The sequence below is a fragment of the Nipponia nippon genome, unplaced genomic scaffold (assembly GCF_047370975.1).
Source record: "Nipponia nippon isolate SJK-2023a ecotype South Korea unplaced genomic scaffold, ASM4737097v1 scaffold_1, whole genome shotgun sequence".
In the NCBI taxonomy this organism is placed as follows: domain Eukaryota; kingdom Metazoa; phylum Chordata; class Aves; order Pelecaniformes; family Threskiornithidae; genus Nipponia; species Nipponia nippon.
In genome coordinates, this window is record NW_028262290.1 from 133,754,629 (window position 1) to 133,776,900 (window position 22,272).

General features: G+C 36.7%; 1 protein-coding gene across 8 annotated transcripts in view; it reads right to left on the minus strand.

Moving 5' to 3' along the window:
• Nucleotides 1–22,272, minus strand: part of HDAC9 (histone deacetylase 9) — a 491,942-nt gene that overhangs the window by 84,850 nt on the left and 384,820 nt on the right. For all 8 annotated transcript variants that reach the window (XM_087773643.1, XM_087773615.1, XM_087773600.1 and 5 more), the window contains 4 exons: nucleotides 19,335–19,390; nucleotides 19,005–19,092; nucleotides 14,528–14,647; nucleotides 14,102–14,199 (listed from right to left, as the gene is read on the minus strand). In XM_087773643.1, the coding sequence (XP_087629769.1) occupies nucleotides 14,102–14,199; nucleotides 14,528–14,647; nucleotides 19,005–19,092; nucleotides 19,335–19,390 (362 nt within the window). The remainder of the gene's footprint in view (nucleotides 1–14,101; nucleotides 14,200–14,527; nucleotides 14,648–19,004; nucleotides 19,093–19,334; nucleotides 19,391–22,272) is intronic.

Genomic DNA, 22,272 nt, shown 5'->3' on the forward strand with positions numbered 1-22,272 from the left:
AGCTTCTTTTTTTTACAGCAGCACCACCAGCTGGAGCAGCTAAAGAGATTAGGACCAAAGCCTGACAGTAATTATCCTGAAGAGAATAACTCACAACTAACATCGCTAAAATACCTCAACTGTTGCTTGCCCTTACAGTATTTCACAGGAGCCTTTCTGGTTTTGGAGACCACGTTACAAGTTACCCTGAAGATATTGGGCTGGCTGTAAGGAGTTGGTTCTGTAGGGTGTCAGGTCTGCAAACACACCATAGGGGTTTCCTCACTTATTCCCACTTCAAAGAAGCATTAAGAACAATTTCTCTTTATTACAGATTTTAACTAGATTTCTTTCCCCTGTGATGATTAATTAGGCGTTTGTTACAATTTGCCTTCTTTCCACCTCTAAGAATAAATGTCCCCTTCTGCTAATCAGACACAAACAAAATGTTTTGAAAAGTAATCACTTGCTAAAAAAAATGGAAATTGGGCTTCTGTGTTGTGAGGAATGTACACACATAGCACAGTGAAATTTAACACGGGTAAATGATCTGACTACCTCAAAGTGAAGTTTCTGCCTTCCTACAGTGGCCTTTCACCCTGCCCTTTCCTCCAATCTGAGGAGAGCTGATGTTGATGGAACATATAATGGCTCCTTTCCTGTGTAGTAAAGTCAGCAATAAAGCTCAGTAATTAAGGTGACCGGGGAGGCCCAGCCCAGCAGGCTAGTGGTGTGGCGAACACTTTCAGAACTTCAAACAATATCAAAGTCACTGAAAAACGGGTCTAGTTCAGGACTGGTTTGAATTAAGCCTCACTTCCACACGCACTTTTCAAATCCAAGCTCAAACAAGAAAGCCAAGGCCTTCTGGATTTCATTAGAGCCAATTATCTTATCTGTTTCATCTCAGGCCTGACCCTAAGGCTGGCAAACAGCTATTCAGTGCGTTTGTGTGGTTGTTTGAGAAAGCCTCCAGCCAGCCAATGGCCTGAGGAACTGCTAATTAAAACACAGTTGCCCCCTGCCTCTAGTGATTAAATATTTTCAAGCTTTTGTAAATAATTTTTCCATTCTTTGCCCCAAGCCTCAGAGGTCCAATACATGCAGTAATTTATTTAGTTTGTCAAAGAATACTGCTGGAAATAAAACTATAATAGAAAACTAGGAAACTCTTCTACCTTGCTTAACTTCTGCAAGTGACGTTCTACAAGCTTGCAAAACATGTATACTGTTTCTTATGTAATTAAGCCTTAATAACCTTATTGTGTTTGAAGTGATACAGTGTACAACAGGCCCGACATTCTGTTGATAATCATCATGTTTCCTCAGATGTCAACAAGATATGTATGCTCGTGGGCTTAATGAGATCATAGACACTGCGGAAGTGATACTGAGCAATATCTGTGCTCCTGAGACAGGTGGACAAAGGGTGGATCACACTTCCAAACCCTGTTTGGGGAAGGAGACAATCCTACGAGTAACATACTTGTATGTCTCAGTTGACAAAGAAGAGTTCCAGAGTACAGGTCTATGTCACCATGTCCCAAATAAATTCTGGTCATTCAAATTTGCATAAGAAACAAAGAACTCCATGTCTTTCATCTGGGCTAGAGGACTCAATACCTCCGTCTCCCTCTTTCAAGCCCTGGGAAGACACCCCTTTTTGTATCAGATCAGAAGACCTGATTCTAGCCTGGTTCTAGCCTTGGTCCCAGTCAGTGCACCAGCTCGTGTGACCCCATGTCTCACATGCAGTCACTGTCACCAGTATTGGGGGTGCGTACCTCTCATGCAACATGACGGGGAGAGAAACAACTTACGACATCTCCCAAATTAACCTTTTAACTCCTTATATCTTACTATTATCCTTAATAATAACAAACAAATTTATATTAGCACAATGCATTGGAGGTACTGTCATGAACGAAAACCCCATTGCATAAGACACTGCAAAGAAGGAATAAAAAGATGGCTCCTGTCTACAGGGACTTGGGGAACTACAGGGAGAAGTTGTACAAGCTAGAAAATTAGAAGCAATCTTAGCAGTATAGGAATTTAACTACTGTCCAGTTTTGTGGGAGGCAATGTAGCAAAATAGAAATGTAATAATAGATTTCAAGGAGGCTAATTAAGTAGTTTTGTAACTGTTTATGAGAATACCCTACAAGTATGAACATTATCACCATAAAAAGCAGAAAACCTGTACCTAGTATCATGATCTGGAAAATGAAATCCATAGGAACATTCTGAGAATGACATTGCAATAATAAACAAAATGGCAGAAACTTAGCAATCACTTTAGCTGGTTGGAACGGTATTTCACATTCTGTATTTCACAGACATGCTACATAAAGAATTTGCAAAATTTAGACATTGCTGGGTTGTGACTTCCAACAGAGGTAACACAAAAACTTGTCTGAGTGACAGACAGAAAGATGGTTTTGCCTGTAGAGAATGGCAGTAGGAATGGCTTGGGGGTAAAAGTTTGGTAAGGTTGAGCTTGAACTAAAGGCAGATCTCCTCAATTAGCGTATCATAAAGTTACTATAAATTTTCGTGATGCACAGAGGAAGCATACTTAGAGAAGTAACTGGCTGACAAACAATAATTGAATTTGCATTGTGAATGAACTGTCCTCTAGACAGATACAAAGAAGTAAGAGAAGGGACCAAGACCAAAAGCAAAATGCCATGGAATCACTGAAGAAAGGTCAAAGAGGAAAATGTTGATTCTTCCAAAAGACAAGTTAAAGGAGCTACTTGAAATGTTGGGTGGAGGCCAGGGACTACCAAGCATGGAAGACAGGGAAGGATGAATTTTCAAGACAAAGATCATCAGGGTCAATAAAAGTGGATGACACAATGGCTGAGGAAAATAAGGGTGAAATATAGACTCTGAGCTTTGGGCTAGGAGGGGTTTATGCTAAGAATGGTTTCAGAGGAAAGGAAGGCTGAAATGCTATTTTGGAGAAGGTCTAGAACTGAACCAGAGGACAGACAGCAATCTGTACACTCAATGGTCTTGGGGACAGAGAGGGAGAAAGGAAAAAGGATGATAAAGAGAGAGCTTAACAGCACTTTTTCTTTTCAATGAAACGTGATTATATCACAAGGGACAAGAGCCTCTTGTGAGGGGAATGAGAGGTTAAAGAGATGAATAAGGGAGGAGAAAACTTGTGTCCCAGGTAGATCAGAAGATGAAAAAGAATGAGGCCCTGGTGCCAAGCAAAAGAGTTTGAGAAGAAGAACAGATAAGGAGCAACTTTGTGATCAGAGGCATAGGATAGAGCTGTGGGAGGAAAAGGGGAGTTAGGGCTGCTGTGAAGAATTTGGTGACTGGTCAAATTATGACTCCAAGAGAGAAATGTGAAAGGAAAGGCAGGGGAGAAGTATTTTCAATATTGGAAAATTATTTCTACTGTTTGGTACTATTACAAAAGTATTTCCAATACTTTCAAGTTCTTAAATTTGCTTTGCAAGACCACAAAAGACAACAAAAATTCCTGGGTTTGCTCAGTGATTTTTTACATAGGGACCAATGACTGAACTTGACACAGCAAATCAAAATTAACTCAAGAATGCTCATCCGCTGCATGTTTTCACTTTGATTAACAGTTCTTAGCAGTGGCCCATTTGATGGTACAGAGCGAGAACGAAATCACTGCGCTCTTGATCAGTTGGAAATCACAGGGTCTTTAAGTTGCTACAAACTCTGCATTTCTTTTGCTGGCTTTGCTTGCAGTTTATAACAAGAATTATATTGAAGAAGATGGGCAACCTTTTGAAAGACTTTTTCTTTGTAGAACAAAATGAGGTAAATGAGCAGATAATAAATTGTCATTTTCAGATCCAAGGGGAATCAGTTTCTATAGAGGGTTCATTACATAGGCAGTGAAACAGATGTTAGTAAAGCATGAGGAGTGAGAAGTCCCTGCGACACAGGAATTGAAGCACTTACAGAGGTTTAACAACACCACTTTCTTCATCTGTAAACATCCTGATTGGAGGAGTAGGAGGGTTGGATTGGATAGGGAGGTAAGTAGCCCCCACTCTCCCATCAGCTTAATAATGCAGGATTAGAACTGCATTATTAGATTACAGGATTAGATTTTTTTTCAAGAAATGGACTTTTTTACCAAAACATAATCTTTTTGTAGATGTGCATCACTTTGATATTTTTCAGAGCGAGACTTCTTTTGAGTGAGGGGAAAAAAACACATTCCAAATCATCTGACAGCAAAGGCAATAACTTCAGATGTGATGAGGTCAGGTTCAAGTCCCTGATTTGTAAGAATGAGGGACACAAAATTGTTTTCAATCATTCAGGGATGGGATTTTTCACATAAGTTTTTTTTGCTTCCTAGAGTGATGTCCTCACCATGAGGCTAGAGATGAACATTGTCACGAAAGGGTTTGAAACACACACTTAGTTGTTTTCTTGGAAACTTTCAAATAGTTTTGGTTTTGTTCCAGTGTAGAAGAAAATCACATGTCAAAACCACGGACAGTTGCTACTTACTGGAACTGCTGTCTTTAGTCATCTCTACTTAGTAATGCACACCCTACACAGGAGGGAGAAAGCAGCAGAGACCAGTCAATTTACTGACAGGGAGAAAAGAACAAAATAAGTTGCATCTTCCCTTCAGCTGTCCACCTTATATCATCTGTTATGCATGTACACTCCTATGCATGACACAGGAGAAATGCATCCCAGACATAGCTATTTTCAACCTGGTTTATACTGTGCTGTAATTTGTTTGGTTTTATTTTTCATGATTTTTTTATAAATTAATAATTTTGGTAACTTTGTTTTAACACCTGATATAAATATGACTAGAACACTTGTGGTAGGTAAACATATGAATCAGCTAATGAAATACTTTGAAAGTTTACTTTGTTTCAAGGCATAACTCACAAAAGTGCTTGTATATAATCATAAAGATTTGATTGCTTAATTAGGTTAAATGTAGTCACAGCATCTAAGATCAGATCCTGCCACATTTACTTGGTGACGAGCCTCTTTTTTCACAAGCTCTTTTAACAATGACTTTTGCAAGAAGCTACTATTTTGTATGAGTAACAACACTACATCTTGGCCATGAATTATGCTGGTGCGCAGAACTGAGACCTGGATTAGCTAATGACGCAAATGATCAATTTACTTCTAAATCCTGACCCTAGTATGTGTGATCACAAGACAAAGATCCCACTTTGGATGAAAAAATATACAAATATGCCAAACATGGTAAGACACTCTATGACAGAGCGTTTTGCTTTCGCTGCCTGTAAGAAACAATTAATGCCTAGGAGTTTGAAGTCTGATGGATTCCCTCACACTGGGTAACAACTTATTCTTCAAGAAGCTGCATTGATTTAATGGGATTACTGGTGGCCCAAGCAGTACTGCTAATACCACATAATCATGAGTCATAGACCTCCCTGAACTTTTCATTAGATATCTATTTTTGAGACATTTATGTTTTCATAGTTTCAAACATCTCTCCACAAGACTAAAAGCTGACTTTAAAAAGTAATAAAATACTCAGAATTGGGGCTCCAACAACACCCAGTAACAAGAAACCTCATAAGATCTTGCAGCACTGAGCACAGTGCTATTCAGCATAATTCAGGATTTCAAAATCTGACTCTTGCCAGATTTTTCTATTTTTCTTCAGAATTACTGGAGCTTTATTTGCTAGAATATATTTTCTATGAAAAAGACTTGTTCCTTTCATTCAATTACTTTATGGGCAAAGTGTAGAACAGGTACACAAAATCATTAGGATTAAAAAATATCTCCAAGGAGTTACTGGTGCAAAAGCATGAGAACATCTAGGCATACCCTGGAGGTACCCACACAAACTTACACTGAGACACAGGTGCGTGAGCACACACAGAACCTCACAATACTTCTTTGCAATCCTGCTTATGTTTGAAAGGAGCAAAATAAAAACTCCCATTTCTTTTTCTTCTTTAAGTATTAAAAGAAGAATAGTGGAGGTCTCATTAGCTAAGCTGGCTAAAGAAAGCATGAATAAGAACTGTGTAGCTAAAAGGCCTCTGTTTCTGCTGTTCTTGAAACAACACTTCTGTCTGATTCTGGATAATGGGCTTTTAATAAAAAAATCCACCAAAGGAAAACAATTAAACAATACATAAAGCACCAGGGTGCAATCTAGTGGTTCTGTTACAGTCTGGAGCTGTTCCAGCAGAGAACATGTGGATATTTTTTACAGGCTACAGTGTAGTTCTCAAAAGTTATTATAAAGCAACAAAATTTAAATTGGGGCTGGACATCTACACAATCGCTCAGTGTTGCTGTAGGACTTTTAATTCAGACCTGAAATTTATCTCCATCTAAATGCCACAGATATTTTGCCTCTTAGGATAAAAATATCTTCTCTACTCTTGCTGCTGTTTAATTTCTTCCAGGATGTTTCTGGTGATATTTCTCACCTTTCCATCAAAGCATTTGACGATATGGCAATTCTTTATCCATACACCTCTATTCTTTCATCTTTCTGGCTTGACAAAAATTGGAAAACGTTTATATTGGAAAAGAGCTCAGGTACTTTTCAGTACTTTGAAACTACAGACCATGTATGGCTTGGGGTTTTAATCAAATAGTTTTTAACCTCAACCACATAAACCTGACACATGCCATATTTTATTATCCTTTCTCCTCCACCCCCTACTCTGCCATGTCAATAAAAGAAACTGTGCATCTGTAGAAAAGTAAGCCGACACTAATTAATTTCTGTAATGAAAGGTTTCATTTCTGTAGTTCCAGTGAATGAAAGGAGTGTCATACACAGTTTAAAAAATCCTGGTCCAGTAAAGGTGAAAATTTAGGGTAGCTTGGTGAGAAGAAGTTAGATTTTCCAAATAAAAATAAACAAGTAGGAAGAACAAGAGGTCACAGGTTATAAACAGTGTTGCCAGTTTTAGTTTTATGGTGAACTTTGAAGTATAACAAAATGTTGAAAAGCTGTTTATACCAGTGCTTGAAATGCTTTTAACTCTGCTTCTCCATTTCCTAAGGACTCTGTCCTTATCCCCACGATACTAATCATCTGAATGCTCAGAACATTTGTCAAGAAACAAGAAAAAAGCAGGAAAATTTACCATTATTACAAAAAAAAAACCCACCACACTCAAAAAAAAAAAAAATTCAAAAGCCACAAATCCTCAGGACTACTGAATATTTGCATACGAAACTTCTACTCTAAGTAGATTTAAAAAAATATTATTCCAAGCAAACTTCTACCTTCTTCAAACTTCTTCAAAAGGAACTGGTCAGGCACTCTTAAGTCATCTTTCTATAGCTGTTTGGTGTACCTTTCTTTGAATTCTCCTATTTTCTGCCATTTTCTATGGCAGAAGGGAAAAGACATCTCTGGTTGAAATGCTCATCTTTTAAAGACACTTGGAAGAAGTGGACAAAATCAGAAACAAAAAACTGATTGAAACTGTAACTTATGACTCTGCAGAATTCTATGGGTGACTGAAAGCAAACTATATACCTCCATACAGAAATCATCATATAGATTTCTTAGAGCTTCCATGACAGTGTTCTGTTCAGCTGTATTTTTCTTCATAAAAGCAGTACTATGCCCATGACAATGCACAAGGATTGTGGATAATTAGCACTCTCAACAATGCCCATCTACATTTGGGTAAATCATTATCTGCCTCTCATATATATGACTCAGAGATTCTGCCTTCCTCCTTATGCAGTGAAATGCTGAACACGTTGTTAGCAAATAAACAAGAGAGAGAACAATAGCTGGAATAATATTTACCAGTTATTGTAAAGCAAAATGTTGAGAAATAAATAATTTATTTCTGTTAGAAAAGATAAACATGGCATTTTGCTAGTCTGAGGCTATTGCCAATGGAGTTCAGTGATAACACCATAGATTAAAGTTATGAAGATGTTAGTTCTGTCTATTCTTTTATTGACTCATGAGGCTGAGCAGCTAATTTGGCTTTTTTATTTCCTCTCCCACACTTTTGTCTTTTTATCTCTTCACATTTGAATCAGAAACCGAGTCTTACCACATTTTTTAGACCCAGTCTAGCATAATATAGCCTCAGCAGCAGCCTCTGAACATTACAGTCATAAAAAATAATAGCATTAAGTTATGGGTATTTAGAATTACTGTTTAGAAGAACTTTTTTCTCAAAAGCTATTCTTGGTGGAATTTATTAAACTTTATCACAATATACCATTGTTCTATGACTCACTGTAAATACGTACAGCTAGGAAAAATGTTGATTTTCGTCTCCTACATTCTTTTGCTATGTTTATCAGAAACCAAGGTTTCTAATCGGTCAGAGAGTTACACAATATTGCAGAACAGTGATGTCAAAGAAAGACATAATAATATCCAAAATAATAGAAATCGATGGTTCGCCCTCATGTGGTGTATTTAGCTCATTTCTAGAAAATAGCAGAGCTTCAGAGATGAGCAATTAAAATGATTTGGCAACTGGATAAATTTCTAAATGAAGAGAGATTGAAAAGACCAAAAATATTGTATTTTGAGAGAAGAAAAATAGGAAAGCAATGTCACAGATAATGCAAACGTATTTAAAATAATAAATATGGATAGGCAAGAATGTGCACTTCATCTACACATGTAGTACATGAACAAATGGATGTTTAATGAAAGTGGAAGACTAGTGACTTGAGATAAAACAAAGAATTTTTGTTTTTCAGACACACATACTTAGACCATGAAGCTCAATACCAACATGATACACAAAACTTATTAAAGTTTTTATCTCCAATAGTGAACAAAAAGTTATAAAAGCAAAATTTACAGGGAAATTAAATTAATATATACAAATATATATTATCTATGTGTACTTACATGAAAACGCATGAGGAATACATAGCAATATTTTCTCTGAGTGTTCTTTTTAGGGTTTTATATGAAATTGTAACTTAAAAGTAAAAAAAAATTCATAGTCAGTACCTATGCTGAAACTGAGTTAACAAGGAGAATATATTTGAAAAACAACAAAAATATATTTACAAAGTTTTTCATTTGAAATGTCAAAATTAAATGTCATCAAATCAGGAAATGAAAAAAATAAGACCAAAAAAAAGGGTTGGTATACACCAATGCAATCTCTCAAATAACCTTAACTTTGCCACAAGACTATAATGAATATTTCTTAATATTTTTGATCAGGGATTAGAATACAGAGATTTTTAAACATATTTGTTTTCTCCCAAAAGAAGCACTGGGAACTGTAAGACAGAGTGAAGATTTTCTGCACACCTTCATTTTCTTTCATTTTTACACTTGAACATATGTGGTTTCAAGTATGATTTTAATTTTGAATTCCCTTTGTTTAAAATTATTATTTTGGGGTAATTATAAATTTTATGCTGTATTTTAAATTAAATCATGGATATAGTTCATCCTTAACTCTGCCTTAATGTCACCTATGTCTTCTGAATTTGCTCACCTCCTTAAATTAAAATCATACATGTGACTGCTAAAAATTGAACTCAGTATTATCATGAGCTATTTCTAATCATTCCAAGAAACACACACACGTTTCACTTTATGTAAGCTTTTATGGCCAGGTTCATTGATATGCTGTGGCTGGTTTATGCTACTCTGGAGTAGAGCAAAGCAGCCAGAGCATACTGGCTGGTTAAGCTAAATTTACAGCTCCTTTGTTTAATAAAAGCAGTGCAAAGCAGTTGGAAGGTACACCCCAGTTTCCTTCTGTCTCTTGCTTCTCCCTCACTCTTCTGAACACTCATTTTTTTTCCACTGCCTCCTGTGTCTTCTGTATTTGGCTTTATGGAAACACCTCTCTCCTGTCCTCTGAAAACTCCAAGTGCATACAGGTAATTTTGTGCATGTAGAACACAGATCTGAGTCTCTGTCTGCTGCCTCCTTTACTGAGCACATCTGGTATAATGTGGAGCTTATGAAAATAATTATTTGAACATTAGTAGTTGACTATCACTCTTATTTTTTCTATAACTGTTGGCAGAAGAGAGTGGATTACATCCTTGTAAACTCAAGTGTAGAATCATCCTCTTAGAAAATAGCCACCATCTTCTATTGCTTTCAAAGAGATTAAAGCAAATTTAACCTGAATAGGTGGAAGTAAATGATGAAACAAAACTCTTCAGAGGCAAAGATACATCAGGCCTTGAAAACAATGGAAAAGAAAGAGCTGTGCTTTTTTGTTATTGGAGGGGAAAAGAAGAGATGCTTGCCCTTTTTCTAAAGGACACTCTTTCAAGGATTTTTGTAGCTAGATCAGTTGCTGAACTATGACAAACATCCATCAAACAAAACTTTTCTGGCAAAATTAAAAGGTATAGTGATTTGATTACTGCGCTGCTTTTTCATTCTATGGAAACTTCTCTCTCATACATTTTCTACTACCTCCTTGCAGTTAACAGGAGCAACCATATTTTCTTAGGACAAATGGAAAAGAAATGGAAGGGAAAACATATACTTTTATACATGAAAAGGCAGTCTTCATCTTCAAAATGGCCACAGCCATTTAAATTTGATTTTGCACTAGAAAAAGTTAGTTTAAAAAAAACAACAAAGACTCTTCGTGTAGCTGAAATCAAAATGGCAGACACAAACCAGCACCATAATTTTTCCTGTTTCCCACTAGAGTCCCACTGGAGCCACTCACTCACCATGCCTTTGAAGTGACTATTTTGTGCTATGCCTCTAACTCATCTTCAACTTTTCTGCATTTTTACACATGAAAGTTGCTTTTTCCTGAAGAAATAGAAATATTTTCTCAGGCAGTTTGGAGGAAGGGTGAGGTGGAATCTCATTCAGTCCCATAAGATTTACTTAAAATAGATTTATCTAGTGATTTATGCAGTGGAAAATAACTAATATTCAGCTAGCTGCATGTATATATATATGTGTGGGGGTAAATGCTTGTACTGTTCTACAAATAGATTCTGGTCTAAGAACAATATACATGATATCAAATACATCATCATATACAGTACCTGATTATGGGCAAAACTCTAGAGGCAGAAAACAGCCTTGGTCTCTGTTTCTGTGGGCATTATCATTCAGAAGGATTTCAGCTGTGAAATTTGACAGTCAATCAAGCAGTAACAAGCTACCTAGTGTCATGCTTGCTGACACTTCAAATATGTGCTTGATGCAATTCTGGGAAGAAAGTAGGTGTCTGCTGGTGAGAAAGTGAAGGGTATGTGTACCCCCTAGGGACCTTTAAATGATTTTAATGCAAATTTCTCAGTTCCTAAGAACTCAAAGCATTAGGCTCTCGAGACAGCCAGAAAGCAGGAAGCCTCGGTTTCTCTCCAAACAGGCTCCACCCATTTGCAAACTTATTCACACCTTGGTTATTTTGGAGAGAACCTTCAACAACACCCTCTCCTGCCTTCGCTAGGGACTGAGTACTGCATAACCTCTCTGTCTACTGTAGAGTAGGTATAAAGAGAAAATCTCTCCATTTTGTCCCTTATTTTTCTGTTAAAATTGAGGACATCCAAGATTTTCCCCACCCCTTAGTTAAGATCTTCTCTGTAACTCTGTCTCTAAAATCAATTTATTTGAAAAAAATATCATCAAACCCATTTTCTTATCTACAAAACTCACTGTTTATTTTCTTAAAAACTCACCTGTTGCAGGTCAAAACTCCAAAACAACAACTGACTTGCTGGGAATTTTTAGCAACTTTTCTATTGATTTTCTCCAAGACTGTACCTTCCTTTCTATCTATGGCTAAAGGACTGAACTGTGGATCTCTCTTTCTTGACTACTGTCTCACAATTCTGTCCTGGCCAAACTGAGAACACAGGCTACATCACGTGTGACATTTTGGATAATAGCAGGGATAGATTCTGGTCCACTGATTAGGTGTCTCTTTACTAGGAGTTGTAAATTTACCTACCATTCAGACCAGATACATAGAAAATAGCTACCTGGTCTATCCTATGTAATTTACATATTTTTATATTTGCCCTTCTAATGTTCCATGCAGTTTTCTTCATTGATCCCCACTCAGAATGGTCATACCAATCATACCAAATCCATATCAATAAGCACTACAGAGGGCACAAAGACTGTGCCCAGGCAAAAAGGGACTTAGGGTGTAGAGAAACATTTCCAGTCGTTCCTATTCTTTTGGAGAAAAGGAAAACAGCAGTATCTATTGTAATCCGTCAACAGCATTATATTTCTTTAAAAAAACCCCAACCTATTAACTATTTAACACAATGTATAACCTTCACATTAATTACAATATTAATTGCAAGGTTAAATGGATGCATTTAAAAAAACAGCATTAAATTTTACACCGTCAGCAATATTTTAAAGGGAGATCCTAAACTTTACTTTGAATTTATCTGCATTAAAAATATATGTAATTGAGCACTTCTTTTAGTGGCATGTCTGTAAATGATTAGTCAGTGTGTAGTAGCTTACACAAATTTTATTTTCCTGAGTAGTGCTGCTTTGCTCAGGCACAGAGATTGAAATTCCCTCTAACTCTGCAGCAGAGCAATAGGTACAGCAGGAATATTAGCTCCTCCAAACTATTTACTAGTGTACCTTAAACTAGAACTGCAAAGTTCATATTTGAAAAGGTGTTATTAAACATAGGTATTTGTTGTCAGGATAGCAGGAGTACCAATTATGGTTGCAGTCTCAGTTATGCGAGTCTTTTGTTCAATATGCTGGGACCACCATTCTCCGCAGCCTTAGATGACCATATTACCTATATCATTATTGGGACAGGCTGGATTCAAACCAAGAATTTTCGGGTGATCATACCAGATATATTAATATCAGACACTAACAGCAGTGATTTGAACCATCCAGTCCCCTAACTTCTGTAAAATCTCACCAAAGAATATGACAGACCTTGGAAAGAGCTTGAGGCAATACTGAGGTGTAGAAAATTTGGAGCCTGCCACTGACTATTTGTTTAGACTCTTTTTAAATACAGGCAGATGTTGTAAAATATTAAAACCTTTTCCACAATAATAATAATGTGATATTGTGAATGTGTAAGGCCATTTCTGTGTCTAGGGCTTAGACTCTGAATTCAGGTGTGTTATTTATCAGATCCTCTGCATATTATTTCATGGACTCCACAGGAGTGCTTCAGAAAAAAAAAAAAATCAGTTTTATACTTTTTGTCATGTATTTTCAATAGAATATAGTCAAAAGCTGTATAAGGTAAATGCACTACTTCAAACTAAAATTCTTGAAAGTGATTGGAGATATAGACGTTAGTTGTCTCATTGCCTCTCTTGCATATCAGTTTTCACTAAATGAAACCTCTTCAAACACACAGCATTTGCCCAGTCTTCAGGTGAGTGCCCACCAAACCCTTCCACTGGACTGCTTTACAATGAAAGGAAATGGTGCATGTAAGACAGGACTACTGAAAGTCTAAAAGAGTGTGTTTTAAACAGTTTTTATCTCCTCTGGTCCCATGAAAATAAGATTAAAGTTTATGATGCATCACCTATGAAAGAATAAAATTTCATTTACAATGAGCTATTGAAATCAAAGAGGAATATAGAATGCAACATTTCCTATCTTTCTTACTGAGAGATTTCACAATTATTTACTTTTAAGTAAATAACACTTTACTGCAATTCATAGAAAAAGCCAACTGGTCAAGTCTGTGAGCATCATGATGGATGAGACTTTTAAGTGAATGAGGAACACCGGATTCAGACCATACTTCATATTGCTTTCTATCTGCTCTACTTGCATGTAACTGCAATCAACATGAACATGAACAGTAATTTTCTTCTGCATGGTATAAATGTTTACATTTAAATTTTGTAGCTAGAGAAGTGAGCAAGCTCAAAATCATTTTACTGGCATGATATAATGATAAAATGAGTGACAGATTAAATCATTAGACTTTTTCTTTTGTCGATTCTGAGTGGATGATCACAACAATTAAATTATCCATTTTTATTATATACTAAGCTTTCGTATACTGGGATAGAGGATTAAGTTAGTTTCACCATGGGTCATTCTCCTGTCTTTCAAGATTAGATTAGCTCTTATTCATGTGCTTATGTTCTACAACCAGTTTTCATAACTTTAAAAGAAAAAGGTACCAACCTGAATGCTGTGAGATACTCAACATCGCCCATAGGAGGATCCAAGCCACCTGTCCAAGCAATATTTATGTTATACCCTTCACCAGGGCCACTTCCAACCTGAAAAATAGGAATAAAATGCCAAAAGGAGTGAAGGAGGAAAAGGGAGGAGGAAAAGAAAGAGGAAAAGAAAAAAAAAAGAAAAAATTCTCAAGTGTGCTTTAGAAACAAACATCAAACAACATGTCAGATCAGCCCAGCCTTGTTTGACAAGGACTGCTCTGGGTTATGCACTTGTTCTCCACTGGTCCCCTGCTCCCAGTGGACAATTTGGTAATCTGGTGTAATTTAAAGAACCAGAGAAGGACAAGAAAATTAGGGGTAATCATGCAATGCAATTACCTGAAAGATACAAATAAAAATGGGGCTCTAAAGAAATAAACCTAACCTCATTTGGGGCTCCACTGCCGGGGAAGAAGTTGCCTTCATCATAGCGATGGAGGGAAACATACAGGATGCTGGGGTCAGCATAAAAAGCCTGCTGTGTACCGTTGCCATGGTGAACATCCTAAAGGAGAAAGAAAACAGATGACAAATGTAATAATGTCCAACTCAATGTAGAGAGCTCAGTTCTGCTTTCTTTTACCCCCTCTCTCTCTCTCTCTGTTTCTCTCCCTCTCCCTTGCCCTCCTTTTGTCTTTCCCTTTCCCCCTCCCTTCACCACCCCATACTTCCTGAACTTTCAGGCAAATTACTCTTTAATGCACTCATTTTTTAAACTGGCTTCTAAAAATCAGGAAACCATAGCGAGCGTGCCCTGGAGACTCCAGATGAGCAGTCATTGAGAAATCCCAGTCCTTTTGTACAATTAGATATTTATACACCGGCTCTTTGTACTTCTTGCCTCAGTGATGGAATCTAGCATCCTGTTTTATGGAGGAATTTTATGACTTATTAACTGCCAACAGTTCATAACCCCTCAGGCTTAATTAACTAGCCTCATTGGCCTCTGAAGAAAGACTAATGTTTAAACTACAAACTAGTATTTTGCAGAAGGATCTATGGTTTACAGAGCTTTTTCACAATTCTTGACAGAACACTAAACATAAGTGTATTCATTGATTTGCCAAGTTCCACTATTGAGGTCAAAGGCTCTGCGACCAGCTGAGTAAATTGGCTTTCTTGAAACATTCAGTTCAGTTAGCAGTCCCTCAGCAGTTAGATCAACATCAAAAGAGATGCCAGATGCGGAAAGGACTTCATACTTCATTTTTGCAAAATCATGACGGCAACAGTTGAAGACATAGGAATATGATCTCATTAGCTATTAAATCATCTGGCAGATAGGATGGTGCCTTCCACAATCAAGGAGTGACCTTGGCCAGTCTTCATATTTCAAACATTATATAACATCAGTGAAAAGAAATTCTGTCATTAAATAAAATACTGAAAAAGAAATGCTGACAGTATATCTATATAACAAAGGCTGATGATGTGGACTTTTCCTCTTTTTTAGTTTTGTTTTCACAGTTCTACTATTGTACTATGTGGTTAGGCACACAAGAAATTTCACAAGTGAAAATGGAAAATCCACTTGCCTTTCAGTAAAAGAAAATGGGAGTCTTTTTTGTAAGTTTCTCCACTGGCATTTGTAAGAAGCTGAAAAATTATAGATATTATTGATTCTCCTCCTTTAATTCATCCTTTTGAAATTTGTGATTTAAAGAGAGAATTCAGAAGGAGGACAGACAAAGTACTCTGAATGGCAACACTATCACCCAGACTGTACTTATTTTACAAATGCTATGAGGTCTGAACCAAATTTAGTGTCAGAGAAACAATGGTCACATTTTCCTCAGGAAGCCTAGACTAGAAGGTTCAAGTTAGGTGTACATTGCCAATGGCACAGCAAGCACTGCGCATTGCTTGCGCTCTTTGCCAGCTCATGTAGACCATGACTTTCACTCACATTGTTGAGGACTCTCTACATTGATTGAGTCTTACTTGTACTGCATTGTGCTTGACTTGGACCTCCTCTGGGACCCCTGTGGGGTAATATTATAATGGTTACTTTTATTTTCCCAGTTGAAAGTTCTTGAAACAACATGAGGATGAAGTTGTAGTCCAACTGTGACTTAATGCCAAGGTTAAATGTAACACGTGTTGAAGGTGCAAGGGAGCATACACTGGTGTGAGGGTGTTGGAGATTTGAAGGCAGCCAGCATAGTGTTAGAGGGCTCTGACTGGCAAATGAAGTAAAACCTGGCATGCAGACTAACCCCAGAATCCCATCCAGTCTTCAGCTGAGACAGAATTAATTGGTTTATTCCAAAGCAGATGCAGATCATGCTAACATACATGCAAGTATGGATGGAACAAGGCTTGCAACAACAACCTGAAAATCTATGTTGGCCATATAGATAGATATGCAGAGACTATGACTAAAAACATAATAGGTCTTCATTTTGTGATTTTAATTAGTCTTTCTTTTCCATGCATGTTTGGGGCTTTACATATATTATTGCTGTAACATTTTTCAAATGAGAAGAAAAAATATTAAATGGGCATACAGAGCTCTTTTTTTTGATTATTCAAATCTCAAAGCTAGTTTTCTTGTCTAAACGTCAATTCCACCAAGGGTTACTCTGTTTTGAAGAGCAGTGACTTCTCTGGTTAGACAAAGGAATGTGTTGTTTAAGACTGCGGATGTTACCATGTGGGAAATGTGTTCATATTCTACCCTTAGTAGATCAAAAGTATTCAGGGTATATAAGTCAGTTCAAAAATGGAGATTTATTCAAATGGTGGAATGAGGAAAGAAAAGCTGACAGAGGGGTCTTTTATTTTAGTGTAGAAAAAAATAAAGGAAAGATTAAAAATTAAGAAGTTAAGAGTTATATATGAATGCATGTAGCAGCTATGAAGACTACACTTAATTTGTAACTAGAGTACAGTTTAATGTGTGGGGTTTAATATTACTTATTAACATTTACATTGTAGTAAGATGTATAGCTGCCAACTAGCATGGGGTCCTGCTGTGCTAGTCACTATCAAAATATAGCCTTAAAGGTTAATTTCAAGTCTAACATCTGTAATTCCATTCTTTCCTTCAGATGCCCAAAACTCCCTGTTGATGGACATAAAGACATCACTATTAACTTGTTCATTCTTTCTGTTTGGATTGTGATTTATCCATAGTTCGCACACATAAGAAATTTTCCGTATGAATTTTTGGACATCATTGCACTGACCATGAAGCAGGCTTGGGACTGGACTGCAACTGCTCCAGGAATGAAGTAATCTGTATCAGCCATATATTTCTCCCTTTTCACCAGCTGAGTTATTCTGGCCAATGGGATAGAGTCAGAGAGAGGCTGAGCATTCCCTATCTACTTTCCTGGGTAAGGATAGGCAGCTTCACGGGTAATCATTTGCACAGGTAATGATTTGCACATTTAACCTTGCCTTGCGAAATTGAAGCTGAATTCCTAAGTGCTTATTGGCTGAGTAGGTCAAATGGAAGTGATTTCTTTTCCCCACAAGGTGAATGTAACACTTACAGTCAAAAAGACTTAAAAACATTCACAAAATGCAAACTTTGAATAGGCTTTTCTTACTAAAAAACAAGAATAAACATAGAGTTCACTTTTGGCCAGCATTTACAGCAGTAAAACTCAATGAACTGTAAGATTCAAGTCAGCAAACAGGTACAACATACAGTGGAAGTGAATTTTTCAAAAATACTGGTTTCTTGTAGTTTATAATTATGTTCCTAAGAGATAGTAGAACACTCTCAGAAATATTTGAAAAACATTCTGAGAATATCTAACCTACACATATACTTATTCTACCACTCATTTTTCACTTGCCATTCCTTCTCCCACACTCCCTCTTTCTCTGCTTCTCTTCAACAGCCAGTACGCATGTTTAACTGAACAAAAGTGCTAGATGGTAAGGCCATGACTTCACAATAAGATTTAATTATGAGTGCAGATATGAACAAGATTTAGACTATTAAGCCCTGCACTTCAAAAACCCTTTAACATATTTTGTCTTTAAATCTTTTATCACCTGCAAAAATTAATTAAGTGCAGATGTAACAGGTTAGGTTTTGATGCCAGGGTTCATTTCCTGTCTATGCTTTGTCAGACACCCTATTACACCTCCTCATGAACTGTAGGAAAACAAAAACGGTGCTCATAAATCAGCATTCAACTTTCCTTGGGCTGTGCATTGGGCTGATCCTTTAAGTGCAAGGCAGAGCTCCAATTCATTATTCATGAAAATAATATAGACAACATGCCAAATGTCATCTGCATTTAAATAATCCATTTGTTAAACATATTATGTATTGTGTAAGAATGCCTTCTATTAAAATACAAGACTAATCCAATGAAGTGGATTTTTAATCACGTAGCTTTCCTTCAGGGAACCATCAAAAGCTGGCATACATGACTTGAAAACTTCTTAGAGGGAATGACCTGTTGATTTGTTTAATAATATCGAAGTTACACAACAAGTCGAATCATTGCTAGCTGGGGGAAGTGGCCAATTTGGTTACCAGAGCAACAACATTCTTTAAAGCACATCTGACTATTTAAAGTTTGTATTCTGTAGGGAAAAGTAAACTTGGGTTCTGTAGGGTTATTTTAACGGTGGAAGTATCAATTCATTTAAGGACCATAAAAGTTGCCCTGATCTGTGCCTTCTTCTCATTAAATTGCAGTTAACACCATTAAAGTGAAACATAGATGTTTATGGCTTCAGTACTGCCATCCTGGCTTTAATGAGTTCCCAAAATCAGCGGAAATGCACACCTTTATTACTTGTAGGTATTAAAAACAGGAAAGTCTGACATATAAATACAAATTCATTATCTTTTATCTAGATGCACTGAAAGTGCGATGTTTGCCAAGAATACATACCAGATCTACAATCAATATCTTGCCTATATTTAGCTTGTCTCTCAAGTATTTGGCAGTAATTGCAATCGAATTAAAAAAGCAGAACCCCCTGTGGAATAGAGAAGAACAGAAATAAGAAAGCAAATCAGTCAGGAAAACAGCTATAAATAATGTTCAGAGCATTTTAAAAAATGCTATATGATCTCTGAGGCCATAAATCTGCTTCTGGGAGTACCTAGAAAGCCTTTCCAGTCATCTGCTAACAATTACAGTTCTTCAGAGACATGCACAACACAGGTGATTGCCAGTAACCTTAGTGCTCCAAGATGGGCAATATTCCCTGGTACTTACATGGCTGTTGATTCTTCAGCATGATGGCCTGGGGGCCTTACAACAGCAAAACCATTCTGTAAGAACAAGATAGGTTTTCAATTATCAGCTTAAAAAAATACTTGACTCAGTGCAAAACAGAGCAGCAGGCAGACTGGGTTGAAATCTATTAGAGGCTCTTGAGCACTTTTTCTATCCAATCACCCTATCATAGTACTGCCAGAAATAATATATTTGAGAACAGTGGCATACAAACTTATATAAATACACACATGCACATACACACACACACACACAACATGATCCAAAGAGGAAGAAAAAGGCAGGATGAGAAAGCTGTTGCTATCAATTCTGCTGTTTAGAATTCACATTTTAAAGGAAGCAGAGAGCACTGATCCCTTCTTGATCTAAGTTCATGTAATCTTACATTGCTCCAGCTTGAGATGCTTCAAAATAAAAGTAGCTTGAGGTATATATTTTACACGGTTAGTCAATGTTGACCCTACCTTCTGTATGGACTAAATGATAAATTCAGACACATACACACACATGTGTAATTCCTAACAGTAGAAAAAGGACAACAATGAATATCCCATATTTCTGCAAACCATAAATTAAACCTGGGAACATGCCACACTCGCAAGTTTAATAGATTCCCTAAAGTCAATTTCTAGCACACTTTCTGGAATTGTATATAAATTTCATAAAGTACAGCACTAGGATCAGTGATGACCAAGGAATTTTTCGCCTCTAGAGTCACTGAAGGTGAAAGAAAAATGAAGTTTTCCTCCTTCCAGTGTGAGTAAGGTAAAGGGAAAATGCAGAAGTACTGGCAAGGTAGCTCTGTTCAGAAAGTCAGATTATGTATTCAAGAAGCAGTGTCTCATAAGGGTGTGTATCATATAACATTTCTCTTACAACAGTCAGACTCAGGAGTAACACCATTACTTCATCAAATTTACTCTTTATTTCAACTACCCAAGACAGTTAGTCTCTTTTATTCAGCTATATATTTGACATCAAATTAATGACAATTAACACATACATAAAAGTAAGAAATTATAATCTGTGCATGAGTATATCAGCCAAACTTGTATTTTCAAGCAGCCTCACACAAATACTATGTGTATGTGCATGGCTGCAAGACCAAGCATTGTATTTTCAGAGGGGAGGGGACAGGAAGAAAAAGGATGGGATATTTCTATATTTCAATAATCAGTATTAAAGTAGTCCAGTTTGATATATTTAAGATAGTTAATGTTTCAGCCTTTACTCATCTGAAACAAACATGATAGTCAGTAAACTTTCACTCACACGGTTGTAAATAAGGAGGAACAACATGGCAGTTAATAGAGTTACACTGGTGCCTGTGAAATCTGTTTATTTACAATCCTATGAATGTGTGTTTGTGTGTACCTGTGCAATTGCCTACCTATGTTGTTTCACTGGCATTAATTCATAGACAAATACTACCAGGCTATCTCATATAATTTGCTGCTAAACATAATCCAAGCAGCCAGCTGCAAAGTTTTGTGGAGCCTGGCCAAAGTTCTATCAGACTACAGCAAACTTAAACTATAATGCAAACAGAGTACATCTGTACAAGTGGTTCTTCTGGCCATCATTTAAAGAATCTGAGGGATTTGACATCATGCCTTATTTTGCATTAAATGTCCACATTAAAAAAAAACAAAAAACCAAACACAAACAACCAACCAAATCAAAAAAATACTAAAGGCAGAAAAAATATATGTGTTCATATTTAGGCAGGCATTCCTGGAGGTGGAATATAAATTGCCTATAGATCAAACACACCATCAAAAAAAAAGGCTTTGTGGACTGCACTAATCTTCAGAATCAAACGAGCTTTACACTCTTAGCTAAAACCCTATTCCTTATCCTTCGGAGGGTGTTTTAACATTTCCTTTTCACACAAAATATGACTTAGAGAGGAATTCCGTGAAGAATTCTCTTGTAGCATTTATGAAAAAACAAAGTATGTTTATGCTGAAGAATGTACAGATAACAAAGTGAAAGAAGACCCAGAGAAGTGGGTATTACTAGAGAGAGAGCATCATGCTACCTATATGTTGCTCTCTCAAAATGTGCAAGAATTTGGAAAAAGTCCATGCAAGGCTTACAGCTGCCCCTGCTCAGCTCCCAGCTCATTATCATCTAACTTTATCAGCATTCCCAAAAGATCAATATAATTAAGATTATTATCTCCGGGAGGATTTCATGGGGCAATATAGAGACAGAAAAAATCAAAGCTGCTCTTTTTGATAACGTGATGGTTACAGTATAGGCTTCTCTTTTCTGTTCCCTTACTTTGACAAGACTGTTTGGAAGCCCTGTTTTGTGACAGCTAGCTAATTTCTGCTATCAGAACTTAATTAACTATTACAGTTCTCCATGAGCATGCAGAACATTCACATCAGCGTTGTGACCATTTTTTATGTGTTTTTACACTACAAGAAGTTCAGTATTCACATGGGAAATTTTCTTTTTTTTAAATACAATACATATGTTATACTGAAAATAAAGCATATAATATAATCAAATTTTACCAAACCTTGAAAACTAGTTACCATACAGTATTAACAGCAACTTTTGTGTAACTGATAAAACACTTCATTTCTCCTGCTTTCAAACTTTGTATGAACACAGTGTACATTAGCACAACGGAACGTGAATTCATTTATTTAGGCAATATTTAAATACCAGACAGTGAGCTCAGAACAGTAGACAGAAAGGCAGAAATCTGCTTTAAACATAGAAACACTAACACAGAGCAATATGTTGAAAATGAAGCCAACACACATAAATTCAAAACATTTTTGTACAGAGACTTATTTATACTAGGATACAGACACCTTTATGTGTAGACAGAACATTAAACTGACTGACAGACATGAACATTAGAAAAAGGATTCATGTCTGTGCCATTATATGATTACCT